At 40.6% G+C, this 26,483-nt stretch overlaps 1 protein-coding gene across 2 annotated transcripts in view; it reads right to left on the bottom strand.

Annotated features, from left to right (window-relative positions):
* Nucleotides 1–26,483, bottom strand: part of LOC128875967 (cadherin-99C) — a 120,940-nt gene that overhangs the window by 18,555 nt on the left and 75,902 nt on the right. The window contains exons 2-6 of one of the 2 annotated variants that reach the window (XM_054122029.1): nt 25,700–25,778; nt 18,945–19,010; nt 16,593–16,771; nt 13,249–13,371; nt 7,905–8,168 (exon numbers count right to left, since the gene is read on the bottom strand). In XM_054122029.1, the coding sequence (XP_053978004.1) occupies nt 7,905–8,168; nt 13,249–13,371; nt 16,593–16,771; nt 18,945–19,010; nt 25,700–25,778 (711 nt within the window). Of the gene's footprint in view, nt 1–616; nt 1,934–7,904; nt 8,169–13,248; nt 13,372–16,592; nt 16,772–18,944; nt 19,011–25,699; nt 25,779–26,483 lie in introns of those variants that run through there. The other variant, XM_054122030.1, reaches the window with a different exon arrangement.

Below are 26,483 nucleotides of genomic sequence, written 5' to 3' on the forward strand. Positions count from 1 at the left end.
GGGGAAGATTTGTGTTCCTTAAAACTGAACTTTCCTTACTGTCTTCATGATCGTCTTCAAAAGCAGCTTTGTTTGGAAAGACCATACAAGTCACATTATAAACCTAGTCATCTGGAATGCTCCATGCTGCTTGCCATACAATCCTTAACTGTAATAATGGGACCAGCTAGATACCAAGCAATGACATCCTAAATCATCGCAGAACAACCCCCAATGTTATCAGTTGAAAGCAGACAATTCTCAGCCCTGGTGTTCGCACTATTTTGACTAACCCATTACATTACCTCAGCTATCACCCATCTTTTACACTATTTAATACCCACTAAAAACGTACAAACTTTTAAACCATCTCTCCAAAAATAACCCACCCAGAATTCAGCGCCCTCGTATCTCGTGCTTGAATGGGGCATTAAATGGATTTGAATGATCAAAGCCGCGCGATCCGACGCAGCCTGATTGATAGAGACATTAATGGAAGCTTACATGTACCCGACCCGAATCGATGAACGTTCGACGTAACTCAATCGGTACATCATATACATAGTCAACGTTGGTGGGATAAAAGATTCCATCACGCGTGATCCGTGTACGAGCAACATACCGAGTAGTCACTTACCATCGAAGCGGCGCCAACATAGCCAAGCTCGGCTCGTATCAGAACCACGAGCAGAAGTACTTTCGCAGGATTAAAAAGTCCCATTGTCGGTCCCCTGAGGCTGTCTTCTCTGGTACTATCGGTTCTTCCGCTTCTTTCTCTTCGTCGTATGCATTACTCCCTTCGGCCTTGAAAGCATACGGAGTCGGCGACGTCCGTTAACACTGTTCCTGGCGCGTTTGTCGCTCGACGAGGTGTCCCGGGTATCCCGTGGATTAGCAAGTGGCAAATGAACGAGACAGTAGGCGTGTTCCTTGCACTCACCGTGCACGTAGCTGGCAGTTACTATGTCGTTCGTCAAACTGACCATGCATCCTCAGCGTACGTGTTTAAGCACCGTCGTTAAAGCGCGACATTCCTGTAGCGTTGTATAAATCAGGAGCCCTTAGACAATTTTGAAATTTGAAAAAGGCAGAAGCCGGTGGCAACTTTGTTTTGTTTTCTTTTATGAGTGGGTAATGCTGAACACTCGATCGATAAGGAAAATCGTACTGTCGGCAATGTGGAATTTTATGAAACGCTTCAGGAAGAAAAGAGTCCCTGAAAGTGATTAGCTCCAGGCTGTCGTAGCTAATTACTTCGCTACCAGCTCCCCAGGTCCAGCCACACCAACGTGGGGAGAAATCACGCGAGGGTAGGAGGTCTCTCGGTTAGACTGACAGCGTAAAATTACGCAGCAATCTCGATCAGAGGCAATGATCTTATCAGGGCGTGGAAAAGCAACTGTCTATGCAGATCGCGCGAAGGTGTAGCGAACCGCGTGACGTTTCCGGAAAGCCTGGGAGTATCCTGAAGGCGATGCTCGGCGAAAATGCCGACTGTACGGATGATCGATTTCAGCAAAAACCCGCCAGCAACGCTCGCGGAACGAAATCACAGAGTTCGATGATAAAATCGACGGAGCGTACGAAGAGGCTTTGAGCGCGACGAGGAGTTATTTCTCCACCGTTCTGCACGGTGCACGTGCATCAAGGTATTCTCAGAGCATACCGACGTGGCTGTATTCTGAAATTACAATATCGTAACTGTATCGCGTCGCTTCACTCAGAGCAAGCTAGCGGATTTTATTCGCCTTTGGAAGAATCGTATGTCAGCTTCAGAGGCTGGTCCGGATGGGTTGAAAATATGTTACTGTTCAACATAATACTGATATTCTTCTACTTCGTCACATAGATTTTGCTAATGCTTTGACCTCTATTCCTGCCCAATATTGACGATTTAAAAGGACCAATGTCGGAACTAAAGGAAGCTGGAATAAACTAGAGTCCCAATCACAACGTGAGAGCTTCGTTCGTAACATGGTGACGACAAGTGATGATTCCTAAGCAACAAAGAAGGTTGGAGACCATGCGCCATAAACAGTGGGAATATACTGTGCAGAGCAGCTAATCATTTGATTGATTACCCTGATTAATGCAGGAAGCTCGTTTGTTGCAGTCAGACGATAGTCGGAAGGAGCGAGCAAGGTCAGGATTATATGGAGGAAGCTCCAGAACCTCGACCATTGCATGAGAACCTCGTTTATTGCATGGTGTCGACAAGTGGCGAGGATGGTCGTTAAGCAACAAGTAATGTAGGGGTCTACGCATGAGTCATAAGTGGTTATTATACACTGTATGCAGCTACTTGTTGGATTTTTTCTTTTGATTGTTGCAGGCATTTTTAGCTCTGATTTTATGCAACAATCGAGCTTCCACTGTACCTTAGATGTTTGATAGTTTTTGGGGCGTTTTGTCATATATTTATAACTCGAATATGCTACTCACTAACATTAATAATGGAATTTTATCTAAAAATTTAATCATTGACAGTGTTTCGTTCTGTCCAAGATTAATATTCGAATATGAGATTACTGAATGTGGGTTGCTATAAATCCTCGATCCAATTAATTTCAGAAAAGTTCCAAAGACTTTACAAAATTCCAAAAGTTAATGGCTCACGTTCTGCAAGCCGGTATAACCTCCAAGGTCTTTGTTTCTTACTGCACCGATTAATTTCAGAACCGTCTTAAAAATATTCAAGTATTCGAGACAAAGTTAACAACCCTTGTCCAGCAAACTGATTTAATGGCAAGAGTCCCCTCGTTTCGTTCTACTCCATTTACTTTCCACGGCAACTTCGTTCTTCGCGTTCCTATCGATTCGCAAACTCCGGAAACTGGGTGTTAAGTTGAACGTTTCGCCATTGAAACCAGCGGAACCGTAAACGCTGACCATTGTCATGGAAATAATTGGCTGTCATTCCGCGATTTGCATAAACTCTTTATCGTCGTTCAGATCTGAACACGTTACGCAGCATTGGTGCTCGTCATCGCAACAAATATCGATACTCGCCTACACTCGGTGGAAGTCTACCATGAAACTAATGAAGCTTCGGCTCATTGGTCCATTAGGGGCCTCTGAGGCCTCTGCGTGGGGGCCCCCACGCGGAAGAGGCCCTCGAGATCTTTTTATTCGTCGATTTTTTAAGACTAACCCTGCCAGGCTAGACAATTTGTGTCATGCACTTTAAATTTTTTCTCGAAATTTCTCAATTGTTAACTATAATTTTATTCGAATTTCTAGGGACAACTGTTGTAATAAAGGATCAATTTTATTGATAAATTATTTTTTTCAAGAGGAAACGTACTTACATAGATATCTGTAGTTTAACTTTAGTAATACCGAGAGACTTACAGTAATTGTGTGTAAGGGCTCGATTTATTCAAATCCGCGACTGTCTACGCCTATGCGCAAACACTTGCTACATACACGAGAAACAGCTTCTCAATTTCTCATAACCGTGTTGCAGAAACCGTTTGTCTGGCAAACGCCCACTTATCTATCGAATGTTCACCATTAATCTCCGCTTCTGAAGAACACGGATGCAGATTTGATACTGACGGAACGTTCACGCAAAGTAAGATGAAAAATCTATGATGATCCATGTTAAAAATAAACTACACACTTGGTCTCCTATTTCAATGTGGGTCACTGAAGACCCGAGGGAAATTTCACTCCCAAATTCCTTCAAAATGAATGGGGGATGGAATCTGCTCCCTCTCCTAGCTTAGAAGGATGGAATCTTCTCCGCCTCCTGTTTCGTATGTCACAGAGAGTTTAAGGAATAACTCGAAATTTTTCAGTTCTTTCAATGCTTAAAGCAGCAAACAAATTTTAGCTGAGCAAGGATGTTCTTGATTTAGAGACCATGATATTAAAAATGATATTGCAGAGTGAGGGTTAATAATGGCGTCAAGGAGACTGATATCAAAGGTCCCTGTTTTCCAAGATTTAATCCGTGTACGAGTACTATTCTGACTCATGCACGTCGTTGTTGGAGTTGCAAAAGGAATCAATTAATAAAAAATTCACGGTGAACGGGACTCGAACCCGCGAGACCTCGAGTGCATGAACCGCCTGCTTATTACCATCTGCGCCACGGCCACTTCGATGACAAGGATTGATATTCATACTATGCGCATATTCCGAGGTATGTAACTTTAATTACGTATATCTCTGAAATTATCGAGTTATTACACCCAATATTTTACGCGTAGTAATAAGGACCTGGAACCCACTACCTCGCAAAAGTAGATTAAAATCAGAGGGGGACATGTTGAGTGCTTCCCTTGTTAGTAGAAACCAGTTATGCTCGAAGACGTATGAAGTCAATTTTCCGTTCGAAGCTCACACGCGAACTAAGATGACCGATGATTTCAATTTTACTTCAGTATACATGAATCAGGTGCCTGGATTGTTTGGAAGACAAATTCTCAGATCTTACGATTAGAATGAAGACTCCGAAGATTCATCAGGATTGTGGTTCATTTATCCAGTCGGCTGTGGCGTCCTCTTTCCAGAACGCGCAACTATGTGTGTTGTGAAGATCAAGCTACGACAGGTATAGTTGTCAAACACAGCTGACTGGTTGTAGATTTGTAGATTTGTTGCGATCGAGATTTATCTTTTCAAATTCGTGAACACTGCACGTATAACTTCTCTAAATAAAAATCTTCAATCCCTCCCAGACCTTTGTTAACAACATGATCTACCCAGTATCCCTTTTCTTTTAACAATTATTAATTTACTGTACTAAACCATGGTCAACAGAGAGCTATTTGGAGCACCTTCTATTTGAAAAGCATTTTTCCAAAAATTCTCCTCCCCCTCCTAGACCTGCATTACCCACAAAATCCACTCAGTACCTCTCCACCCCTTCTTCTCCAGATTGTAACAAGTCACAAGAGTGGATTTTCAACGTGGAATGCAATAGCTATCTTCATAAAGCAATTTGTGTTACGAATACACATTTCCAAAATTCTCCCCCCCCTCCTAGACCTGCATTACCCACAAAATCCACCCAATACCTCTCCTCCCCTCCTATCCTATATTGTATCAAGCCCCAAGAACAGATTTTCAACGTGGAATGCACAGGCAACAGCGAGCTCCCCGCACCAACTCGTGTTTCACTTTCATAACACTACCTCGGGCTCCGTACGCTATTCGAATGCACGCGATTCCAGCCGATCACGCGAATAAAATGTCCCGTATCCACCGCGGCGAATTCGTCACGTCGACGATCACGCCGATAGACTCGAACGAAAACGAAATTTCAGGGCTGTCGTTGCATTGTCGCGAGTCGAACGGTGACTAATGCCGCGATGCTAGGCCCTGCCTCGCCGGTTGCATGTGCATTGCAACGGTGCATATAAGTCGTGGCATATTCGCGCTGCCCACCGCGCCTTATCCTATTCGCGGTTATCTGGTCGTCGAGGCGAGTTTCTTTGTTTGTCTGGGCCCACGGAGCCGCGGCCGGTGACATTTACACGACAGCCATCGATTGACATTCGTTGCGCGCCCGATCGATCTTAATCGATACCAGAGGCGATTAACATCGTCGCTCGGAGCGAACGACATACGCTGGTGTCGATGTTCGGCGTCGTCGATCCGACGAATACGGAGCAAGTTAATTAATAGGAGCGCCGCCGACTGCTAATCCCCGTCGAATTAAAAATAACGTGCCTGGAGTGTCTAATCGCTAATCTGCCGTTAGATATGTGTTTCTTGCCAGGAAGGTAATCGTTGCTGGTAACTAACATGTCATCGAGGTCCTTTTTAGGATTACTTAGGATTGTTAGGAACAGTTCTGACGTGGTTTTCGGTGGTACACTCATCTCTAACTTTAATCGTTTGTTTTTGTCCTCGTCCTTCCCCTGTTCTTACAAATTAGAAAAGTCCATCGGACACAGAATTTCATATCACGGATTTCTAACATTCCCAGACAGCAAATGCCTCAGTAAGTAGCGCATGATCGGCGATGCAAGGATGCAATAGAGAAAGAATTTGCGTGTCGGTATCCACGGGTAGTATATTCAGCTCGGAATTAACAATGTCGAGCTGGAGGAAGCGATATGCAAATATCTACACGCGCTGACCCTAATCGGTGCCTTCTAATCTCGCTACACGCGCCGAAGCTGCATATCGAGCTGCTACAATATAATAAAGGATACATCGCTTTCCCTTTTACACTCGCGATAGTGTCGGACATGAATTCTCGGAACCTTTTGCATTTGTAGGAAACTTGGCCCAAAGGCGCCGTCTCTCGAACCAATTTTCGCTAATCGACCATTTCTTTGGGCTCCTCGAATATGGCACGAACGCGCCAATCCGCTTTTGAAAGGGTGCCAGAAGAATGGATTGCATGAGATGATAATATTCACTGACACGTGGAGATTAATATTTAGGGTATTACTCGTAGGAGGAATTTCGGTTTCTTGTCTTGGAGAGAAATTTTTATAGTTCAACGTGCAAGGTTTTCTGAAATTAATTATACAAGGCCAGAGTAGATAACTGGCGACACATTTTTCCACGCGTTCACCTTGTAAGAAATATTACAAGCCATGTATTAGTAGGATGAGTATGCACTTTATCGTCCAAACTGGGACAGGTTTGAAAATAAACATCGTCGTTTGAAATACTTGGAGTTATCCATTCAAACAGTAGTTTTGTGATATTTGAGGACCTTTAAATAGTTCTATTTGAAAATTAATTTTCAAAGGTAAAATTCCTTAGACATAAATTATGAGAATTAATTTTTGATCCCTGCAGAAACGGCAAACTTTGCATTTTATTTTTTATTTTAACTAATTTTCTCTTATTAGCTTCTGAAAGGCTCATGCATCCTTCTAATTTATTAGAGTGCCCCAGAAAATATTGCGCACTTGGTTGCTCGTTTCGTAATTATTTTTTAGCCATTTAACGAAATGAAAATATAATTTATAAAGGAAAATGTATCAACATACCATAGGAAAGCTCTTTACACAATAATTACCAAAATCTGTGATTTGATCGTTTGTTTAAAGTAACCTTTTTCATCCCACTTCTCAAAGTGTGTACCACGTTTATTAAAACACCACTTGTAACCTGAAACGGGTCCAACAGTTTACTAGTCGATTGTAGGTCGTCCAGATTTCCATAGACAAACGGTGTCCGATGTAGAGGAGCGTGAAAACAGGTCGGACGAAAGCGCGGTTAGCAGCGGCCATTTTTATCCAGATCGACCGACATATTTGCATATAATGTGCGTTCTCGGAATTGCTAGTCATTTTTACAAAACTTAATGGAATCCACGTTGAAATCCATGGCGTGGATGTTAAGAATTTTGCATGGGGAACGATACGGGATTAGCGTGAAATATAATATATGGGGTCGTATTTAAAAGTCGACGGGAAATTGCGAGACGTCGAGAGATCGATGTACACGTATACCGTTAGAAGCAACCGATGTCATGCATGAGTGATACATTGCATGGTCAAAATGATACAGTCGTAATTTACGTCTTCATAAAATATAGCTTAGTTTTTGGCAGCAGATTGTTTTATCTAGCTCTAGAATGTATAGCTTTATCATTAGTATTATTGTGTATAAAAATACTTGCTGTAATAATATTCATATTACAGGCATATTTGTGCTTAACATTAATTTTCATGATGCTTGTGAAATTATAAATACATCCTTTTTTATACTATAACTTATACTTCATCGTACAATTAAACATTGAGTATACCAACAAAATGAATTTAAAAAATGTTACACATAATTAGCCAAACTAATCATCATCACAAAATAAAACATAGAAAAAGTTAGTTCCCATACTGTATTTTAAAATTGAATTGCAATTAAGAAATTTACACAAAATAGAGTTGATTAGTTTAGCTTCTACGGGAGTAATATATTATGAGTAATAAAAATAGAGATCGATTACTCACCGAAGCCAAAATGGTGACAAGGTACCGCTGCGTTTTCTCGAAGTCGAGGGTGCGGTTGACAGTAACCTGGCCTTGATGGGGCAAGTTAATGCTGAAGTAACCGTATCCATCGGCCGTCGTGATCCTGGTTCGACCGACTCCGTCATTGTTGCCAATCCCAGTTCCGTCTCCAGGTGCGATCGAGTATTCTACGATGCCATTTACACCAGCGTCCGCGTCCACGGCGACAATGTTCTTAAAAATGGTCGAGCCAACTGGTGTCAACTGCAAAACAAACGAAGGCGAACTCAATTTTTGTTTGAAATTTCTATTGCAAAATTGCAATTTGTCTCTGGAAGTCTTATTACCAACTATATTATCGATACTATGTCCATTCGAAATTGATGCTCAGTATCTGATGGATAAAATTCTGGCCAAACTAGGACCGAACTTCAATTAGGAAGTGGAGCTAGTAAGGAGACCTTGATTGAATAATAACTTGGAAATTAACTGGAAAGTATAGAATGGCTGAATGTTGCTCTTGTAGGGAATTCTATGAACTTCCGCGGACTTCGGAGTTAGGAAAGTTTAGAACACTGTGCTTTGGAGCATGAATCAAGATTTAACGATGCATGCGCTAGATAAACGCTGAGTCAGGTGATGCTGGGTATGGTTGAGTTGAAGTGAAAATATTTTGGTACAAAAGTTGATATGTTGAAAATATCTTACATATGATGTAACATTGAATCCACGATAGCCATCAAATAAATTTATGACACTGATCGTCACCAATAATTCTCTCCAATGAAAGGTACAAGAAATATTGATCTAATACCAAACCTATTCATAGAACATTGGACACGTCGTCGCGATACCACAATCCCATAGATTTCCTTTGTTCCTGTTTCATCACAATTCTTCCAATTTCATCCCATTTCCACCTATCCCCCATCATGATCGCCGCCATTTACAAAACTCTGCCTATCTCTCTTTCGTTATTTATAGGTCGCGAGTTTCCCAAATGAGCCATGCAAATGTCCATCGCATTAGCGCAACGACCGATACAGGTTGCGTACGCGTCCCATAACGTCGTTATTCGGACATTCCAATAAACGTTACCCGGATACCGGCGAGCCTAACCCCTGAGGATGTTGCAGAGCTCAGCGCTAATTAAAGACCGCGAGGTCAGACGCACCTGTACGTCAAGATTAATAATTCTACAAAGCGCAAAGGCCTGGAGGAGCTTCTTCCTCGGGTTCAAGAGTGTCTTAGACTCGGTGAAAAACGCAGCCCTTGGCCGCCATTATGGGAGGGGGATAATTTATAGAAATTTTTCTGCAGAGCTGGGGTAAAACCATTTTCGATAAATCTCGAGGTAAGTCAGGCTACCGTGGCGTTAACAGCGAATATAGAGGACGTTCCAGTCAGGGTTCGGATTAAGAAGCTATAGGTGGTTACTTTGGAAGCTGGGGAAGCTATCGGACTTGGTATCAGCATTATGAGAATTACTATAGAGGAAGGTGTAATGTTGGGAAGCGTTTTGTAAATTACGGATTAGGGACCTAAATGATATGGAATTTGTGTGATAAATCTTAGAGTATCTTTCTTATATATGTGAAATTCAGTTGTAAAAAATTAAATGATATTATCTAATAATTTCTATTTCATCTTATAATAGGTAAAACGAAGATAAAAACTGATAAAAAATGAATTATAGTAATAATTGGAGAATCTCCTCAGATTCATTCTTCTCCTTCTCCCCTAATGGAATTCACAACAGTGGAGAAAATTGTAGAAATTGGTAAGCATCGTTGGATGCGCTGCATATGGCACAACAGCTGACTCTGGAGCGATGATTGATCGTGCTATACCTGAATGCAGGGATCATTGGTTTGATTACGGTATAGATAGCGTCCGCGGGGTCAATAACACAGGGTGTTTCTGATTTAGCTATACAATTTTCTGATACTGAGTGTGCAGAGCATTCAGTTGAAGTATCATATAGTATCCAGCATATACATTACTAGGAAATCGAAGGAACTTTCTTCGCCACAATTACTAAGACCGTCGCAATCGTAACAATTATCACAAGCACCATAATTGTGACAATGATAATTATAACAATTTTAATCGAATAAGTCGATACTAACTCATGGTTGAATATTTCGCGTCAAGGAGATCGATTTTTAGTTGGACGAGTGTTTATCGATGGGAATGATCCAGCTTCCTCCATTTCTCTTCGACAGTGGTTCGCGAGACCAGTCGACGGGTTGGGCTCGCCGTGCGATAATTAGTCGAGACAGCGATCATGAACGATCGTAGATCTCGATCGAGAGAACTCCCGTAATTCCGCAATTGCAGCCGATAGGTCACGTTCCATTCGCCGCGAAATTGAAAGTGTTTCCTCCGTTTCCACGATCGCCGCTGATACCAGCTAGGAAATTAATTGAAAGATACTCGACAGCACTTTGAGATTGTTGTCATTTTTTATCTCCTCGATTCTATGGTTGAACATGTAAGCGTTGAAGCTATAATGAACGAAGGAAATATTGTAATGGAACGGTCGTGAGAAAACTTGAATTGACCAATTGGAAGACAAAGGACAATTACTCTGAAATTACAGTGACGGCTACAGGGGCACTTCGTGTTGGAAATACGGTAACCTCTCTGAAATTGTGTACAAGTTAACTGTATATAAATCGAGGTATTCTTATCTTAGATCTTCGTTAAAAAATAAATCACAGAACCTGGAAGTAAATATTGATAGACGAATGGGGAGACCAACTTGAGTTGTGATTTTACAAACTTGCAAGTCAACCAGAAAAATATTAATGGCCGTAGTCAATGTAATAAAGGTCAAGCATTGCTAAATAAACTTTGTTATTTGTCGGTACAAGCTGTGTTTACTGGTTGGAAACGGTTCATTGCGACCGCAAATTGCATACTTTGGTAGCAATTCACTTTCAGTTGTGTCCTGGCTCGTCAAGTAACAGTTTGCAAACTCCAAAATGTCAGAAGTATTTCTAGAATGCAGGTACGCGTTTCGGTTATGAGTTTCCTCTAGGAAGTATTCGAGCTGTCACCAGAGAGTTTAGGCAAATATCATTTTGCATAGCCAGACCTTTATCGTTACATTATTATTTCAGCTTATTTTCACAACTCTACAATAAAAAAAAAAAAAAAAAATAAAACTTGTAAACTTTACACTAACAATGGAGCTCATCTACACGTGTAAATCCTCCCTCCCTTAGTCGTGCTCGTAAAACAGTTCAACAATAAAAGTCTTCCTCTAAGCCTCGCGAAACGTAAAGTTTAAAAGTTCCCACTAACTCTCTGTCTCTTAATGCGACCGTAAACACCATTTGTTGTAGCAACATCCACAACTATGTCCCATAGAATGCTATGTGCGTGCCATTTAATGGTCGTAAGGCCGCGGACAGTTTTAATATACCGTTACGAGCGATACCTGCAGATGCACTGAGATTACGCGTGTCTTTGCAATCATAAAATGCAGGGTCATTAAAATACGCGCTAGCAGGACCGTGCCTAAACATTTTGGCGTCCAAAAGAATAATAGGACACGATTCCCCTTGAAGTAAATATATACTTGGACATGGAACTAGGAGGCCTTGGATATAGTCACATTTTAATTTCGTCTACCTAAGACTGTCTAGGAGTAAGCTCCAAATTTTTAAATTAACTGTTAGGTCTGTCTAAGATTCGAATCAGTATTCGAAACCTTTACAAACCCTTTGAAAATCTTGTAACCTCGACAAAGCCTCCGTTGTTCACCATTTTCTATTGTAGTTCTTCTCATTATAAATTTATGAAGTTTGAACCCACGACGTAGAGCTGCAGCTTTCTACAATCAAATATAATCGAACGGTTTTCCTGACCAATAGATAAGTACTGTTTGCATCTTCCTATAATATATCTTCCCAAGATGCCCCCTCTGACTTCCGCTCCATGACGGACCTGCGTGTTAGCATGGAAGTCGAAGGGAGAGCAAATGCACGCGGCACCTGACTGGATCAACCGGTACCCGTGAGATATGCGCCATTTCTATTATAACGGTTCGTGAATGTGGCGAAGGGAAAAAGAATCCGTGTGAGCGTCCGTACCGATCGTTACTCTTTGACGGCGGAACGATACTTCCGAGGACCGCTTTGGAACAGTTCGCGCACGTGCACCTTGCAATGACAGCCCGACGAGTCCACTTTCATTGAAACATGGCTGCTACTACCGATTATTCGCGACGTTGCGACGTAACGGAGAAATCTAAGCTTGTACGCTGCTTTCCTAGGCATTTCTACGAGGAACTCGTGCCATCTATCCGGGGAGATGGATACATCAGATTAGAAGAATATCCTCGTTTCGTGAGCTGCGGGAATCGAGTTCTTGTAGGCAATTTTCTTCGAGTCTAGATCTTCGAAGATACGTTTGTAAATCATTATTTAGGATTTGTTATTTCTATTTCGTGTATTTATTAATTTCACATACGGGTTGTACGACAATTTTTCAAGGTGTATATTGAAATACTGTATATGACTTTTTGTTGTGCCTAAATGTATAATTTTATTATTTTATAATTTTATTCTATTCTACTGCCAGTGGTAGGCAGCATGCGCTCGCGCGACTGCAGTATAATAGGTCTTTCGCGTCAGATACTTCATAGACATCTTTGGCAATTAATAATTCGAACACAGGGTGTCAAACGCAATTTCATTACTCTTGATTTTTATTCTATTTTTTGACGTGAAATCGCTCCATATAATTGTTCATACCTCTTACCGAACACCTATTATGTAATACTAAATATTTTTATTTTAATGCAATGCTTCTTCATCAAGAATAATTTCCTTGCTAAGAGTATCACTAAGTAACCTAACATCTGTACAATTATTTAAAAAAATAATCATATAATGACACTAATATCCTAATAAACTTAATAAATTGTGGGCTTACACACACGTCAGAGGCCATCATTTTCCTTGATTTAATTTCATGATTCGAGACACGACTAGTAAGAGTTTACTGCAGAATCCCAATCCTAAAACCTATATTTACAACATAATCTAATAGCAGCCAGTAAGACGTGTAATGCGGGGACGGATCACCACTGTTACTATCCAATATTATTTTTATCGAATCGTTTTAGATCGGGTCTTGTATCTCTACAAGCGTTCTTTCGTCATCGACGATTTATCGTGATCGCGTAACAGGTTAATTGAAATTCTAGACGTTTATTCGGGGTCACCGACGACTTAGCGGTCAATTATCGTTTCCGTAACACTGAATTTTCTTTCAAATTATAGTATTCGATTACGGGTTCCCCTCAAAACTAGGATACGTTATGGTTGCTTACCTCTGGCACTGTGGTTTCGTACGGGGTGTTAATGAATATCGGTGCGTTATCGTTTATGTCCGACACTCGAACGATCACTGGTATCGTGCGCTTCTTATTGGTCTGTTTCACAGTACAGCTCAGCTGAAATAAAAAATAAAAAATTATTAGAACAAAAATTCTTGACGCATTTATCGGTTTGAGAATTCTATTTCAAGACACCTTTTTCTTTGAAGTCGTCTTTAGCAAAACAAAGTGATCATAATTCACAATTCATATCATTTTACAGTGCCAGATATACTCAAGTATCTCATATCTTATGAATAGAAGTGTACACGCGTAGAACAAAATAATTATAATAGCAATGTAAGTTCAACCATTCAAAACTGATATCGGCAGATTGTAGTCTAGATCAATTCTCCCTCTGTTCGCAGTATGTATTGTTAAAATAATTACTCAATAAAATTGTTATGATTGGAATCAATTGTGCCTTTCCCAGCATTCGCCAAACGAAGGTAGGTGTAAACACGACTTCCCCAGCGAGCTCGATTTTATCCGCTCAATTTGCGAAAACGGCAAATACGAGCGATCACTTATGGTCCCGTAGCACTGCTCTAGACCTTTCACATTCCTTGGACCATAGTATCATAAGAGACAACGCGCATTCTCGGATGCCAATATGGTCAAGGAGAACGGTACCCTGTATCGTACACCATCGTAATTACCTGCGACATGCGATTTGATTACAAATTCACTCACACGTTAAATTGTACTTCGTGTACACTTGGGTTCGTTGGTTTAAGACTGCTTTGTTCATTGTTACATTTTGGATGTCGGCGAGTAACTGTTATTATAATGCAATTACCATTTTTGGATAGAGGAAATGCTAGTGGACGTACAGTTACATGTGGCACTTTCAAGTAAATGCCTGAATATCTCTGTTATGGGTACTGTTAATTTAATTTAATTGAAGACCAAATCGAGAAGAATTACTATAAAAGTACACCGCTTATAGAATTCCATAGGTAATTATTTATTATCTTTAAGATAAAAATTACAAAATATGTTTTCAAACTTCAATGTTGTAAATATATAGTGTATAAAATAAAAAGATTTAAAGATTTTATATTATAGAATATAAAGTGACGTGAATTCACGTCAGCGGTGTGTCAAATCTCGTATTGACACATCCAAAAGAGGCATAGTTGGAGTGCTGTTTCCAAACCTAACTTCGACACGAGGATCGCATTCTCATAATTTCCGCGACGGACTAGTGGAAGCATGAAATACATATTCGGATTAATTATCAGCCCGGCCACGTCAGCGTTACTAGGCGATAGCGCCCGATGCTCAGACTCCGCAACAGAGAAATGACAGAGGAGTAATTGAAACAGTTACGGTTCGCAAACCTGGAGACAGGTGCTCGCGAACCGTTAAACGCCGGCTCATCAGACCGGCTTTATCGCTAGTCGAAGCCAAGCATGCGAATTGTTTTTCATTTAATGAGCGAGGTATGCTAGGAGATGTCGCCAACGTTTAGATTTGTTCAAACGCAACGGTAGTACTCGTCCAGTCCTGCAATTAAGGCTAAGACGTTCCTTGCTGGATCCTCGTACACGACAAGCAATTACCTATATTATATTTTAAACAACTTGCGCCTTGGGGCCTAATCAAGTGAACTTTCAATCCTCCTTCGAGTGTATATAGAACGTCTTGCGACGAATTATTCATCGAGGATGGAGTGTCATATTTATACATATTTGTTTCCCGTGAGAAAGTATCGAATGAAAATATGACGCGACTGAGAAATTAATTTAATTCTGATAAAATTTTGTTCAAGGAGGAATCTCGTATAATTCCAGCAATAAAACGGCTCAAATAATCTTTAAAAATAAGTGAACGCTACCATGATGCGTCAGGCGTCGTTCAAACACGAGAATCCCATTCGACGTCCAAGCTTAGGTAAGCTGTTGCTTCCTGTGTTAGTCGCGGTTTCCAAGCTGATTCATCGCCAGGGAAGGGACAAGAAATTATATGAACGATTAACGAGACACCTTTCCGAGAATCGAAGGTCGCTTCTTGCATCTCGACGAAAGAACAACGGAACGGTGCCAAGTGCAGAATCGATCGTGGCTTCCGTTCGCGGTACGTTTAACGGCAAAAAGCGTCGCAAATGAGCGCGTCGCTGGAAAGCATCGCGACGAGGAAGAGGGCAATCGTAATTTTGCGCGTGATCGGCATCGCTGTTACTCGCCGATAACGAGGATTTCGTTGCAAAAAACCGCCGACCGTCGAACAATCGAGCATTCAATCACGGCCATTAGCGATTCCCAGGTTAAAGACTTTATCCTGGATTTTTTTCATCGTACCGTTTCTAGTTTATCGACAGCGGGGACTTGATGAATACTAATAAGAAACCCTGGATGAGATCATTAGCATGAAATTGTTCGCTGGGGCGTGGTTCGAATGCGAAACGAGTCATGGGAACGGTGCTACTTCTTCGGGATATGTGGAGGGTGCGTGTGGAACCCATTTTAGGGGTGGATTGGAGAGAGAAAAACAATGGAAAATTTGTGTGTAAACGTGTGTGCTATATTTGGCTTGTTATCAAGTTATAGTCATTTTTATACTCGGTAATTTCCATACGAGGGTGACTTCCGCAAGGCTTGACTAATTGGATCATTTAAAATCCCCTCGACTTTTACTAATTTTTACTATATATGAGCATAAAATAATATATTACATGTAGAAATAAAATAATATCAGATGTAAAGCAGAGTATGGAATATTCTGCTAATTCAGTTATTTTACTTAAAGTATGGAATGCAGTTTCTGTTCACTTCAAAAATATATACTTGACCGTTTTTGTTTGCCATGCTCAGCGACATGTCCACCGGCATGTTCGAAACGAACCAGGGAGAAATATGGTCACAACTTTCTCGAGACATACACCCACGACACGCGATCACCATCGGCGCGAGCAAACACAAAGCTAGGGATAATGGATTGGGGGAAATTTCATTTCACGCGATCATGTTCCTTGTCTAAGAGCCAATCTGGTTAATGTCCCGTCGCGGATTTCCATGTCCAGTGAAATTAGGTAAATGTGCGGATTATGTTAGCCAGCTTAGTATGATTCTTGACGTATGATGGAATGGTTGGCAGCATTTGCGGTAATACGTCGAGTGGAGAAACAACAACTCAAATAAATTAATAGAAATATTATTATTCAATACAGATTATTCTGAAGGGCCATATTCTATTTTTCACTTTCATTATTAAAGCTCAATAAACGAATTCAGTTTCTAAAAGGAGAACTTGTTTTCTTTTCAGCATATGGAAAGGTGAAATAAATTTTTCCTCACCTGAAAGACAACGTGAGAGAGATTTTCGGCGTCCCTGTCCAACGGCTCCAGAAGCTGCAACTTCTTGCCGTTCAGCTTGAAACGGGGCTGTTTTCCAGGAAAGATCAGCTCCAGCGTAGTCTCGTTATACGGATCACCAGATACCGGAAGTTCCTCCGGCACGGTTTTCTGATCGATCGCTGAAAAATTAAGCCACGTTAACCGATTGCTCGCTAACGGTGCTAGGCGATTCGTCTTGGACAGTGATTCTTAACCACTATGGCACTCCGCCAAGTGCCGTAAAAGTGGTCACACTGCGTTGGTAATTGCCAACGGATCTGATTCATTTTTATTTCGTACGTTAAAATAATAAAACGCCTTCTGCTTGCCTGTATTTTAAGCACTATAAAACTTCTTGGACATCTTTTGCAAGGACGATATTCATTGTCATAGTATAAAATTGTATATATGTACGTTTTCGTACTTATTGGTCTTCTTTTAATGTATTTATTTTAATTGAAAACAGAGAAACGATTTTTAATCGTATAAATACTAAAATTGAAATTTAATTTTGTAAAATATGTTAATGCACAAATATCAATCTAGAATCATTCTTTTTTTCTTAGATCGATACAAGGTTCGAAACGTCTGAAACTTCTTATCGCTTCAAACCGTATTTTCGTCTTTACTGAATATACACTTGGCAAGGAATTTATTATTAAATCCTTCTTATAAATATTCAGGATCAGGAGCCGTGCCAAGCTTCTTCCACTCTAACTTGTATCGTGACCCAAAAAAGATCAACGGAATCTTCTTGTAAAGTGTTCCACGAGTTTGAAAAGGTTAAGAACCACTGACCGAGGAAGTGCGGTAGCGGATGTAATGTATTCACGTTCGATGAAAACGCAGCGTTCCTAACAGAATATCCTACGTTTCGCGTTCACACGAGCATAACAAGATATCTGTCTAAAGAGTAATGTACGACAGAATTCTCAAATAAAATTGGACCTAGGTAAGTCGAAGTTCCAAAGGAAATGAAAAATATCTCGTGTTACAGAGGATTCTTCTTATGGGAGATGAAAAAGAAATTTCAATGTACAAAGTGTAGTTATAACCGTGGAGATCATAAAATAAAAAATTCAGTACACTTTATTTACCTCAAATTACAGCTATTTGTAATTTGAACCTTGTTATCTAAACAAATTTTCATCTAGATTGATGATACCTCTGCCCAAGTCTGGCATACGTGCTACAAATTGAAATAATAGCGACCCAGCAAATTACTACAAATTGAAAAATAAAATTTCACTTTAACGTCGACGTTGGCAATTATCGTTTAGCTACGTGAGGCGAAGATGCGAACGTCGTCGTTCATTGAAGGAGGATCAGCCAGCAAAAGATGTAATTATAGGGGCTAATCGAGCGCAACATCGTTTATCAAGATAGCGCGTCTGAGGTATGACGAGGAACGTATTCTAAGTTAGACATTTTTCCGGAACCGTAACGACGGTTCTATTTTGCATTTTTATCGTTCACTTCGCTAACGAATAATATCGTATACCCGTCGAGTTAAATCGTTAGAAGTTAGGCTGGAGCGATGAGATATACGAGCTCGCATTAGATTCAGTGAGAGCCTATTGAGTCGCTTCCTCATGCTTGGTCTGCTGTCCTCGCTTCGTATAATTAATGTTATCTTGGCAAACTAAACACGATCTCGAGCAATATCTCATTAGTGTCATTGAAACGTTTGCTAATTATATTGCATCGTCCCATTTTCATTCTTTCCGCATAATTTCACGTAAACTAAATCGTCTGCTATTGGCAGGGCGAACGACGTGTCAATTTCACTTTAATGACTGGCCTGATTTCGCGTAGCTCTTTTGATACTTCTTATCCCATTTTATATGTACATATTTATACCGAAACATTTATTTGAAAACGTCGAATCTATTATTTAATTTATACAAACTTCTTTAATAGACGTAAAGGTTAGAAATATTTATGAGACTGACTGTGACTTATTCTGTAATACAAAGCAACCTTTTCAGTCATTCTTAAAGATGGCTATAAGCTGCTTTTCGCAACCACCAACCATAAATAATAAATGACTAGTTGCACCCTCTTATTTCTGATATTACTACTAGACACATTTTTATCGAAATCTACACGAATCTACATCAGGCAAATAAATGTTCCCATTACATCCTTCTGTTGGCACACTAAGTAGAGTTCTTCTGTACTTAAACGATTAAAAAAATCTGTAAGCTATACGGTACCTCGCAAGCAGAGGACAAGGAGAAATTAATTGAAAAGGATTAAACTGCGCTGACCTACCCGATGTAAAGCGTAAATTGAATCAACGCGTCTACTCACCATTCCCTCTGCTCTCCTCGATATCAAGAATAATGTTGGATTGACCCGACTCCACCTCGCACAAGCCTGTAACAAATTAACAAAAGCCTCGTGTCAGATTAATATCCCCCATAAATTGCACTCTAATATCTTTGCGCGGGGCAATGCATAGTTTAGTTTTATAATACCGCAACGGTACACGTTATACACCACGCATAAAGGTCTTTGTGGAGCTTTGATATCTCATCCTGTACACATGCAAATGGATCTTAACGAACCATGGGATACGGTGGGTCAGTTACCTTCGCTGAACGATGCTTTCCATAGTAACGAACCGTAATTATCCGTGTTATGTCTCGCTGACATTTGGCACAGCATCAAGTAAATAACTTTGATATTTCGTGCCACCACCATTCGGTCTCAACGTAGTACTGTGAAATTATACTATGCACAAATTCTGACTACTCATATCCTGCAAATACAAGTTCCAAATTCCTTTCGATACACTCACAGAAACTTAATTAATTTAATTCGAACCATTTTTATTAATGTACACTTCTATTTTTTAGAAAATGATTAAATGGATATGTAGGAAAATATGCATTATATTTAAAATTGTATTTGAAAAAGGACAACCAAAATTCCCAATATAATTCCACTGACATCAATAACATTCACAGCCAATAAATAAGAAAGATATATAATTATTCATTAAATTTATTTGTTTTCAAACACCAAATACAATTTTATCGTCGCTTATACTACTATCCATAATATAATCAGTCCATAAAGTGTGTCTAAACTTTTCCAATTGCTTATAGCTATACCGATACAATCACAATCCACAGCATCTCCTTTTGTACTTTAATTATACTACAGTACAATATTGTGACCAAAGGTCTGGAGTGCGCATTATGTAAAATAAAGCATCGGCCTTCCCACCCATTACATCGTTGGAATAAGTCGGTAGTAGCATCGATCCCAGGGTCTCTCGATTTGTAAATTCGCTGTAAAAGTTTCCTCCGAGTCGCTTCACACAGGTGTAAGAAATCTGCCCAACCGGAAACGTGAGTCAGCGGCGCAAAACGTCCGCTTTGGAGAAAGAGATTATGGGATTAGTGCGCCTGTAGTCGGACGAGGGACACTCAACACTAAGCGCCAGCTGTTGAAAGGCTTCCCCAAGCTAAGTATTCTACTTTTATCGTGGCGTAACGATCGTGCAAATTAATCGAGTCGCGCGAGTAATTGTGATCCACCGTCCTCGTTAAGAGTTCGTTTTAGAAAGATTTCAACAAACTTCGTGACAAATATTTAAACGACAATTTCACTTCACAGTCAAAGTACATGCTAAATGAAGAATTTAACAGATGAACACTTATTTTAAATTTGTAGGCCAATCATTTCCTTTGAAGAATATTCTAAAATTATACAATTTTGCAGAATTTACGAACAGTTCTATCAGATAATCAACAACACGAATTTGTAATTATTCCTTATATTTGTTTCTTCTTAAAAACCTATCATAGTTTTACTATAGTTTAGAAACTAGAGAGAAACCTAAGTATATTTTGGTTACACATCAAATGAAGAAACATTATGTATGTTAACATAACGTTTAAACTAATTATACCCCTGGAAGTGTATTCTAATCATTCACTGCCTCAATCAATGTATATGGGTCGCGATCGACACGCTTGCCTCAGCAGCATGCACTTTCTAATGCAGCCGCTTTCCAAGAAGTGGCCAGAGTTCGACGATAGCTCACCTTTCTTCCTGTAAAAGAATTCGCGGAAGATGTATAGCGATCAGGAGCATCTTTACCTGTTGCTCATGCTGTTGGAATTCGAGCAAGAAACTTGGAAATTGCTGGTGAATTGGCATCCTATCTGACCCTGTCTAAGAGACGCGTGGCTATCCCTATCTCTTGAAATTGTTAGCTCGATGCAATTCCTATGAATATTAACAAAATTTTGCGTTATCCTTTAGAGATTTCTCTTAATAGGTCTATTAATTCAATAAAAAACAAATTTCGCCTCGTTTTTAAGGCAGAACAGAGTTAGCATCATTGTTTACAAGAACTTTTAAGTATTTTTCATCGACTTTCTACCTTAACTTGATATAAACTGTGCACTATTTAAAAAGAAGTAATTAAAGTCCCTCGCAATAGAAAATGTTCAATATTCTAGTTGAAAAACTGAGTTCCGACTGCTGACTTGTCTCAAAGCGTGCCATTCGCTCGCATCAAGTCCCTGCAAGCGGACACCAGGCACGTTTTCGTTGCCCGTCGCCATTAAGGATTGCCCATTAAAGATGCGCTCCGGATACGGCAGCCGCGCAAAGTAGGCAAAGCGTACGGAGAAGGCAAATGTCATCCTGGCGTCTTAGAATGGAATAGGTTTCAACCGAGAGGAGCGGTGCATCTTCGTTCGCCGTGGCCATTAGCGTTCAGCGTTAACCTTTTCCAAGAAGCATCGCAGCCCGGAGGCACGCGTTCGTTCGGAGGCGACCGTGCCTTTTGTGTTTCACCTCATCCGGAGACCTCGTGTGACCCTCCTGTGTCAGGTGAGAACACTGGTAAGGCGCGACGAGCGAGGGGTGCGCTGAGGGGTGAATTATTAAGGAAGCAGGATAAAGGGGTGTCCGGTCACCGTTGGTTTGCGCATCGATGCATCTTGTCTTACCTTTGGGTCTTCCGCGAAGAGGCAGAAGATAACGGTTACCAAAGGTACACGTGTCTTTCAAGACGCGAGTGTAGGTACCTGAAATCAGGCTGGCTTCCATAAACCTGATTGCAAGTGAGGTAATTGCGTCAGTAGACTGTCAGTAGTTTAATAGGTCGCTAGAAATGTTTGGTAATATCTTTGGTAGAATCTAGTAACTCGAGTTAGGTGGAAAACCTGTCTGCTTTACTTTAGAATGTTCAAATGAATCTACTTGAAACTAAAGAATAGAATAGTTACAAAGCAGAAAAAGTCGATAGAAATGAAAACGAACAATATTCGACTACAATCACGAGTCAATCCAAAGTTCCAACGAGTCGCTACAGTCACCCAGTAGGATACATCGATGATGGGTGACTGTACAGCCCGGTATCGAAAGGGTTAAAGAAAAAACCTAATTTACGAAGCAGACCTCTTCTAGAAAGCCTCGCCGCTACCGCGAGTCTTTGGTTCGCCGCAAGGAGAAAAATGCTTCGCGGCAGTTCATAATCTCCAGTGATTTATCCAAAGGATTTCCTAAGGTGCGCAGCGTTACTTTTACGACTGTATCGATTTTATATGCCTCGCACACGGCTGGCATCAATGTTTACGAAGGCTGCTCCTCGAGCTGCCCGCGAGATCCCTGAGATCGGTACGCGCGGCAGGGAACGCGATGAACGGCTATGTGCAGCGGGGTACAAAGTACGTGCGAGAGACTGGCGTATAGATGGCTTCTTAAGACGGATAAAATGTACACTCTGTCGCAATGACTTCAACTGGATAGGAAATATGACCGTGCTCGACGACGCGCTCTCAAACAAGGACTTCGACTACTGTCCAAACGTCGATACTAAAGTTCTGGAGAACTGGCTCGGTCCGGATCGTGCCTTGCTCCAAACCGAGGAACTTCTGACCACGGGAACGGGGCGCAGGTGTTGTCTTGAACTTGTGGTCAAATGTTCGAGAGATGTTCCTCGGGTTCAGTTTGGACAAATTTCAATTTTCGTTTGTATCGTTCGGAGTAGAACTGCTCAAATTCTGGAGCCCGTGTAACTTTCAGATTTCATGCTAATACAATATCGATACTTGATCAAATAATTTTAGTTTCTTCATTATATAATTGAGATGGATACTCTCAATTATATAATGTCCCTGGTAACCAATAACTATATTAATGACGGTTAGCTACACTATCAATCTGAATTTATCGAAGTAAATGTCTCGCAAATTGTCTGCAGAAAAAATATTCGGGTTAAACCCGTATCCAAAGAAAGCATCTGAAGAAGACATCCACCACTCGTCCAAAAATCATTTCGTTCCATCAACAGCCCCTAGAACAATTCAATACCGCCACTACTCAAAACACGTCACCTATCCCCCTTCACTTTACGGCCAGAACGTTGAAAGGCAGCGGAGAAAATAAACTGTCGTACACCAATCGAATTCTAAAATGTTCAAGTTGGATGTATGTTATTTGCCATCGCCTAGGAATCAGTATCGAGCAAATCGTGGCTGATTCGCGGCTCGACCGTAACACGTGTCAATCTCGAATTCGAATCGGTGGATTGCGTTAGACGAACGAGTGTAATTTCTGGTAATCGGGTTGCGGCGTGGGCGTCGAGCGGCGGCTGGACGTATCTAGCTTTGGGGCACGCTTGATCGTTGTTTGTGTTACGAGTTTCGACGATACGCGAGTACCACGTATCAGGAAACCGGTGCCGATGGCAGCGCGGCAACGGTTTCCACGGTAGCACGCGGAAAGGGACTAAAACGCGGCGCAGCCCTGCCACGTTTTCAGCCTCGATTCCCACGATATCCAGCTTGACCATTTAGAGAGAGTTATGCGCCCGGCCGCAACAGTTGTCGGCGTACAGCCAGATTTCCCTCTCCTTTCGGCCAATTACCGTACACCCCACGGTCTTCCACTATCCGAAATAGCACACCCGTCGACCCATAGAGTCTCACCTCCGTGCTTATCTGGGACCGCCTAAACGCTACCTTCCGGGTGTTGCTACCGCTGGATTTATATTAAAGCTAATAATACCCGCGACCTCGCCGATTACTACCTGGCCCTAGTGTCTGCTGGCCGACTATTATTATCGTGGCACTATCTCCAGACGCTGGGCTATATCTGTCGGGTAGTTCTGTTGCAGCGGTTTGGACGTGTAATGCCGGCTACGGGGTAAGTTATGACCATTGTGGTATAGGCAGGAATATTTTTGAAATTTTAATGATATTTGAAGAGGGCTGAATTTACTTGACAGAGCGAGTCAGAAATGTGAAGGTAAATTTCAAATTTAATTTCCAAACATTTTTTGTTTGTTTTGTTTTGTGCTTTAGGTCACATGCACCTTCTAAGGTTATTAGTGACCACAGTAACGAGTTAGTAAAATAAGTCTATATTAAGTGGTACAGTCCAATATCTTTTAGGAAGCTTAATGTCTGTTTGCAGGAGTCCTCTTCTCGTAGTACGCTCAGTGAATTGGGTAACGCAAATTGTGTCCTTTTCGTGTTGTACTTTGGGCAGGTATCGTACATTTTTGTTACATGCAGTTTTACTTTAAAGTCAAGTGTAATCGAGATAATGGGCAGTTTACTTATATTCGATCGAGAATCTGATGGTACAACAAAATTGTTTATACATTATTTGTAGCATGCTAATGCAATTTTAATGGAGGTAACCAGTATGTGCCAAAACACGTATCCAAGTGTTTGAATATGCTAAATACTGTTTACTTCCTGCTTTTCCACTCGTAGACCCTGATTAAAGGATTTATTAGCTCGTAAGTAGCTTCGAAGCACAAAACGAAGTTGTAACATATTAGTGTCGTAGCGTTCGTGTTTGTTATTATGCAAATACATGTTATACAAGTATCGTTTTAAGCCACAACATCATTGCGCGTCGTTCCCATCGCTGCAACATACTCTACTCAAGCTAGTATTAACGATATTAATTAATCATAAAATCAGTTGTAGATCGCGATGAAGGATCGACCAGCATCCATCCGCGACGTTGCATATCGCTTCTGGTGCTTCGTATCGATGTTAATTATTCTGCATCCTCATCTAACTTAGACCGAACCCGAAGAAGATATTTCTGTATTTCGACGATCCTTACTTAATCACAACTAACACATTTTTATTCCAATAATAATCGATCGACTATCTAAATCAGTGATCATTTCTAATATTTTTACAAAAGATTCCTTACAAAATTTCTCAAGAATTATTAATTCATTTCTATTAAACCATCTAAGCAAAGACATTTCTCTTCCAAACCACAACTTTCTAATAATAATATTTGTCATGACGTGTATGTTCCTAATTAGGTGCGCTTGTCGCAAATGGTTTAATCGTTGTGTACCAATCGACGAGATTAAGTTGGTACGTAGGATAGCGTAAAAATACGAACAAGTCAGTTATTTACTCAGTCGGTGCGCCGCTGCATACGAAATGCAAGGAAAGGAGCGATATCTTCGCACGTGCCGTCAATCCTAGAACGCTGAACGCAGTCGATGATAAACCACCAGTGAGCATCCTGGCTGACGTAAGTAATTGGCAATCAAGTAAGATAGATTTATGCATGCGAAAGACCGCATATTTCCAACGTTTACGTACAAGAAGTATTTCTGTTTCTTCGTTTCCATTCATTTATTCTGTTTTTCCGCCGGAAAGCTCGGCGAGAATTCTGCGATGATTCGTGGGTCGAATGTTTTCGCGAAAGGCAGATTCGAGTTAATTAATACTGGTCCGAATATCTCCTATTTCACGTGAAATTCCGCCGAGACATTTATCAGGAGAGTACTGATCGACATTCTGATTTAAATAGTTTGATAAAGAAGCAGTTGATATGCTTAATTATTCGAAATATTAATTTTTATTATGTAAAATGGTAACAACTTCCTAATCTATACTTTGGTATATGCTATGCTACAACTTCTGCAATTCTTAAGCCATTTAAATATTTTTTTTTCAATGTAATGCAAAAGTGATAATGTAATAAAATTAATGAGTAAAACTCTTGACAGAACTAAGCAATTCTTAAAGAATAGTGAAAATGATCAAAAAATTACTCACCAGCTTTCGAGACAACCCCACGGAGACTCAAAGACACGCACAGCAGACACCATAATAACCACGTGTTAGTTATCCTTGCCTGAAACGAAAAGAAAAGAAACGTAAATAAATCTTCTCTAAGTATAATACCCAATCATCGGGCGGATCGCGAACTACTGGACGCTTTATTTAATTACTAAATTGCTTCGTTTTGTAATTACATTATCCGAAAGACGCTCGATTGCATGTTAAACGGACGATGGCGAAGCGGAAATAATTTTGAACCGTCGTATATGGTGCAAAGAACCTCGCTTAAAAATATGCATAATTAGTCGTGGCTAGACGCACACGCACGTTTATTGCGTCATCATCATATTCATAAGCCGTATACCTAAAGAACATTACATAAAACGAGAAGTTGCTTCGACTGCCAACAGATACTTAGCTGAATCATCCTTAAAAGCAAAGCTTTCCACGTAAAATTTTTAAGTTCTTGTCACAAAATCGAAGACTGTATACACAATAATTCTCTACTCCAACTGACCAGCCTCAAATAACAAACAAAATGCAATCCATCCCAGTCTACAAGCTCTTCAAACAACCCAAGACATAAACGACCCTGCTCACACAAATGATTAAACTCTGTTTGCTCTTCTCACCCATAGATCAACTTCTGAACTCCCCAAAGCTAACACGAATTCCATAATAGCAACAACTCAGCAACTTAATGATAAATAGGCGCGAGCAACCCTGCGATTAAACCACGCATTATTATCATCCAGCACTGTAAAAAAAAAAAAAAAAA

Source organism: Hylaeus volcanicus, chromosome 4 (genome assembly GCF_026283585.1).
Source record: "Hylaeus volcanicus isolate JK05 chromosome 4, UHH_iyHylVolc1.0_haploid, whole genome shotgun sequence".
Lineage (NCBI taxonomy): Eukaryota > Metazoa > Arthropoda > Insecta > Hymenoptera > Colletidae > Hylaeus > Hylaeus volcanicus.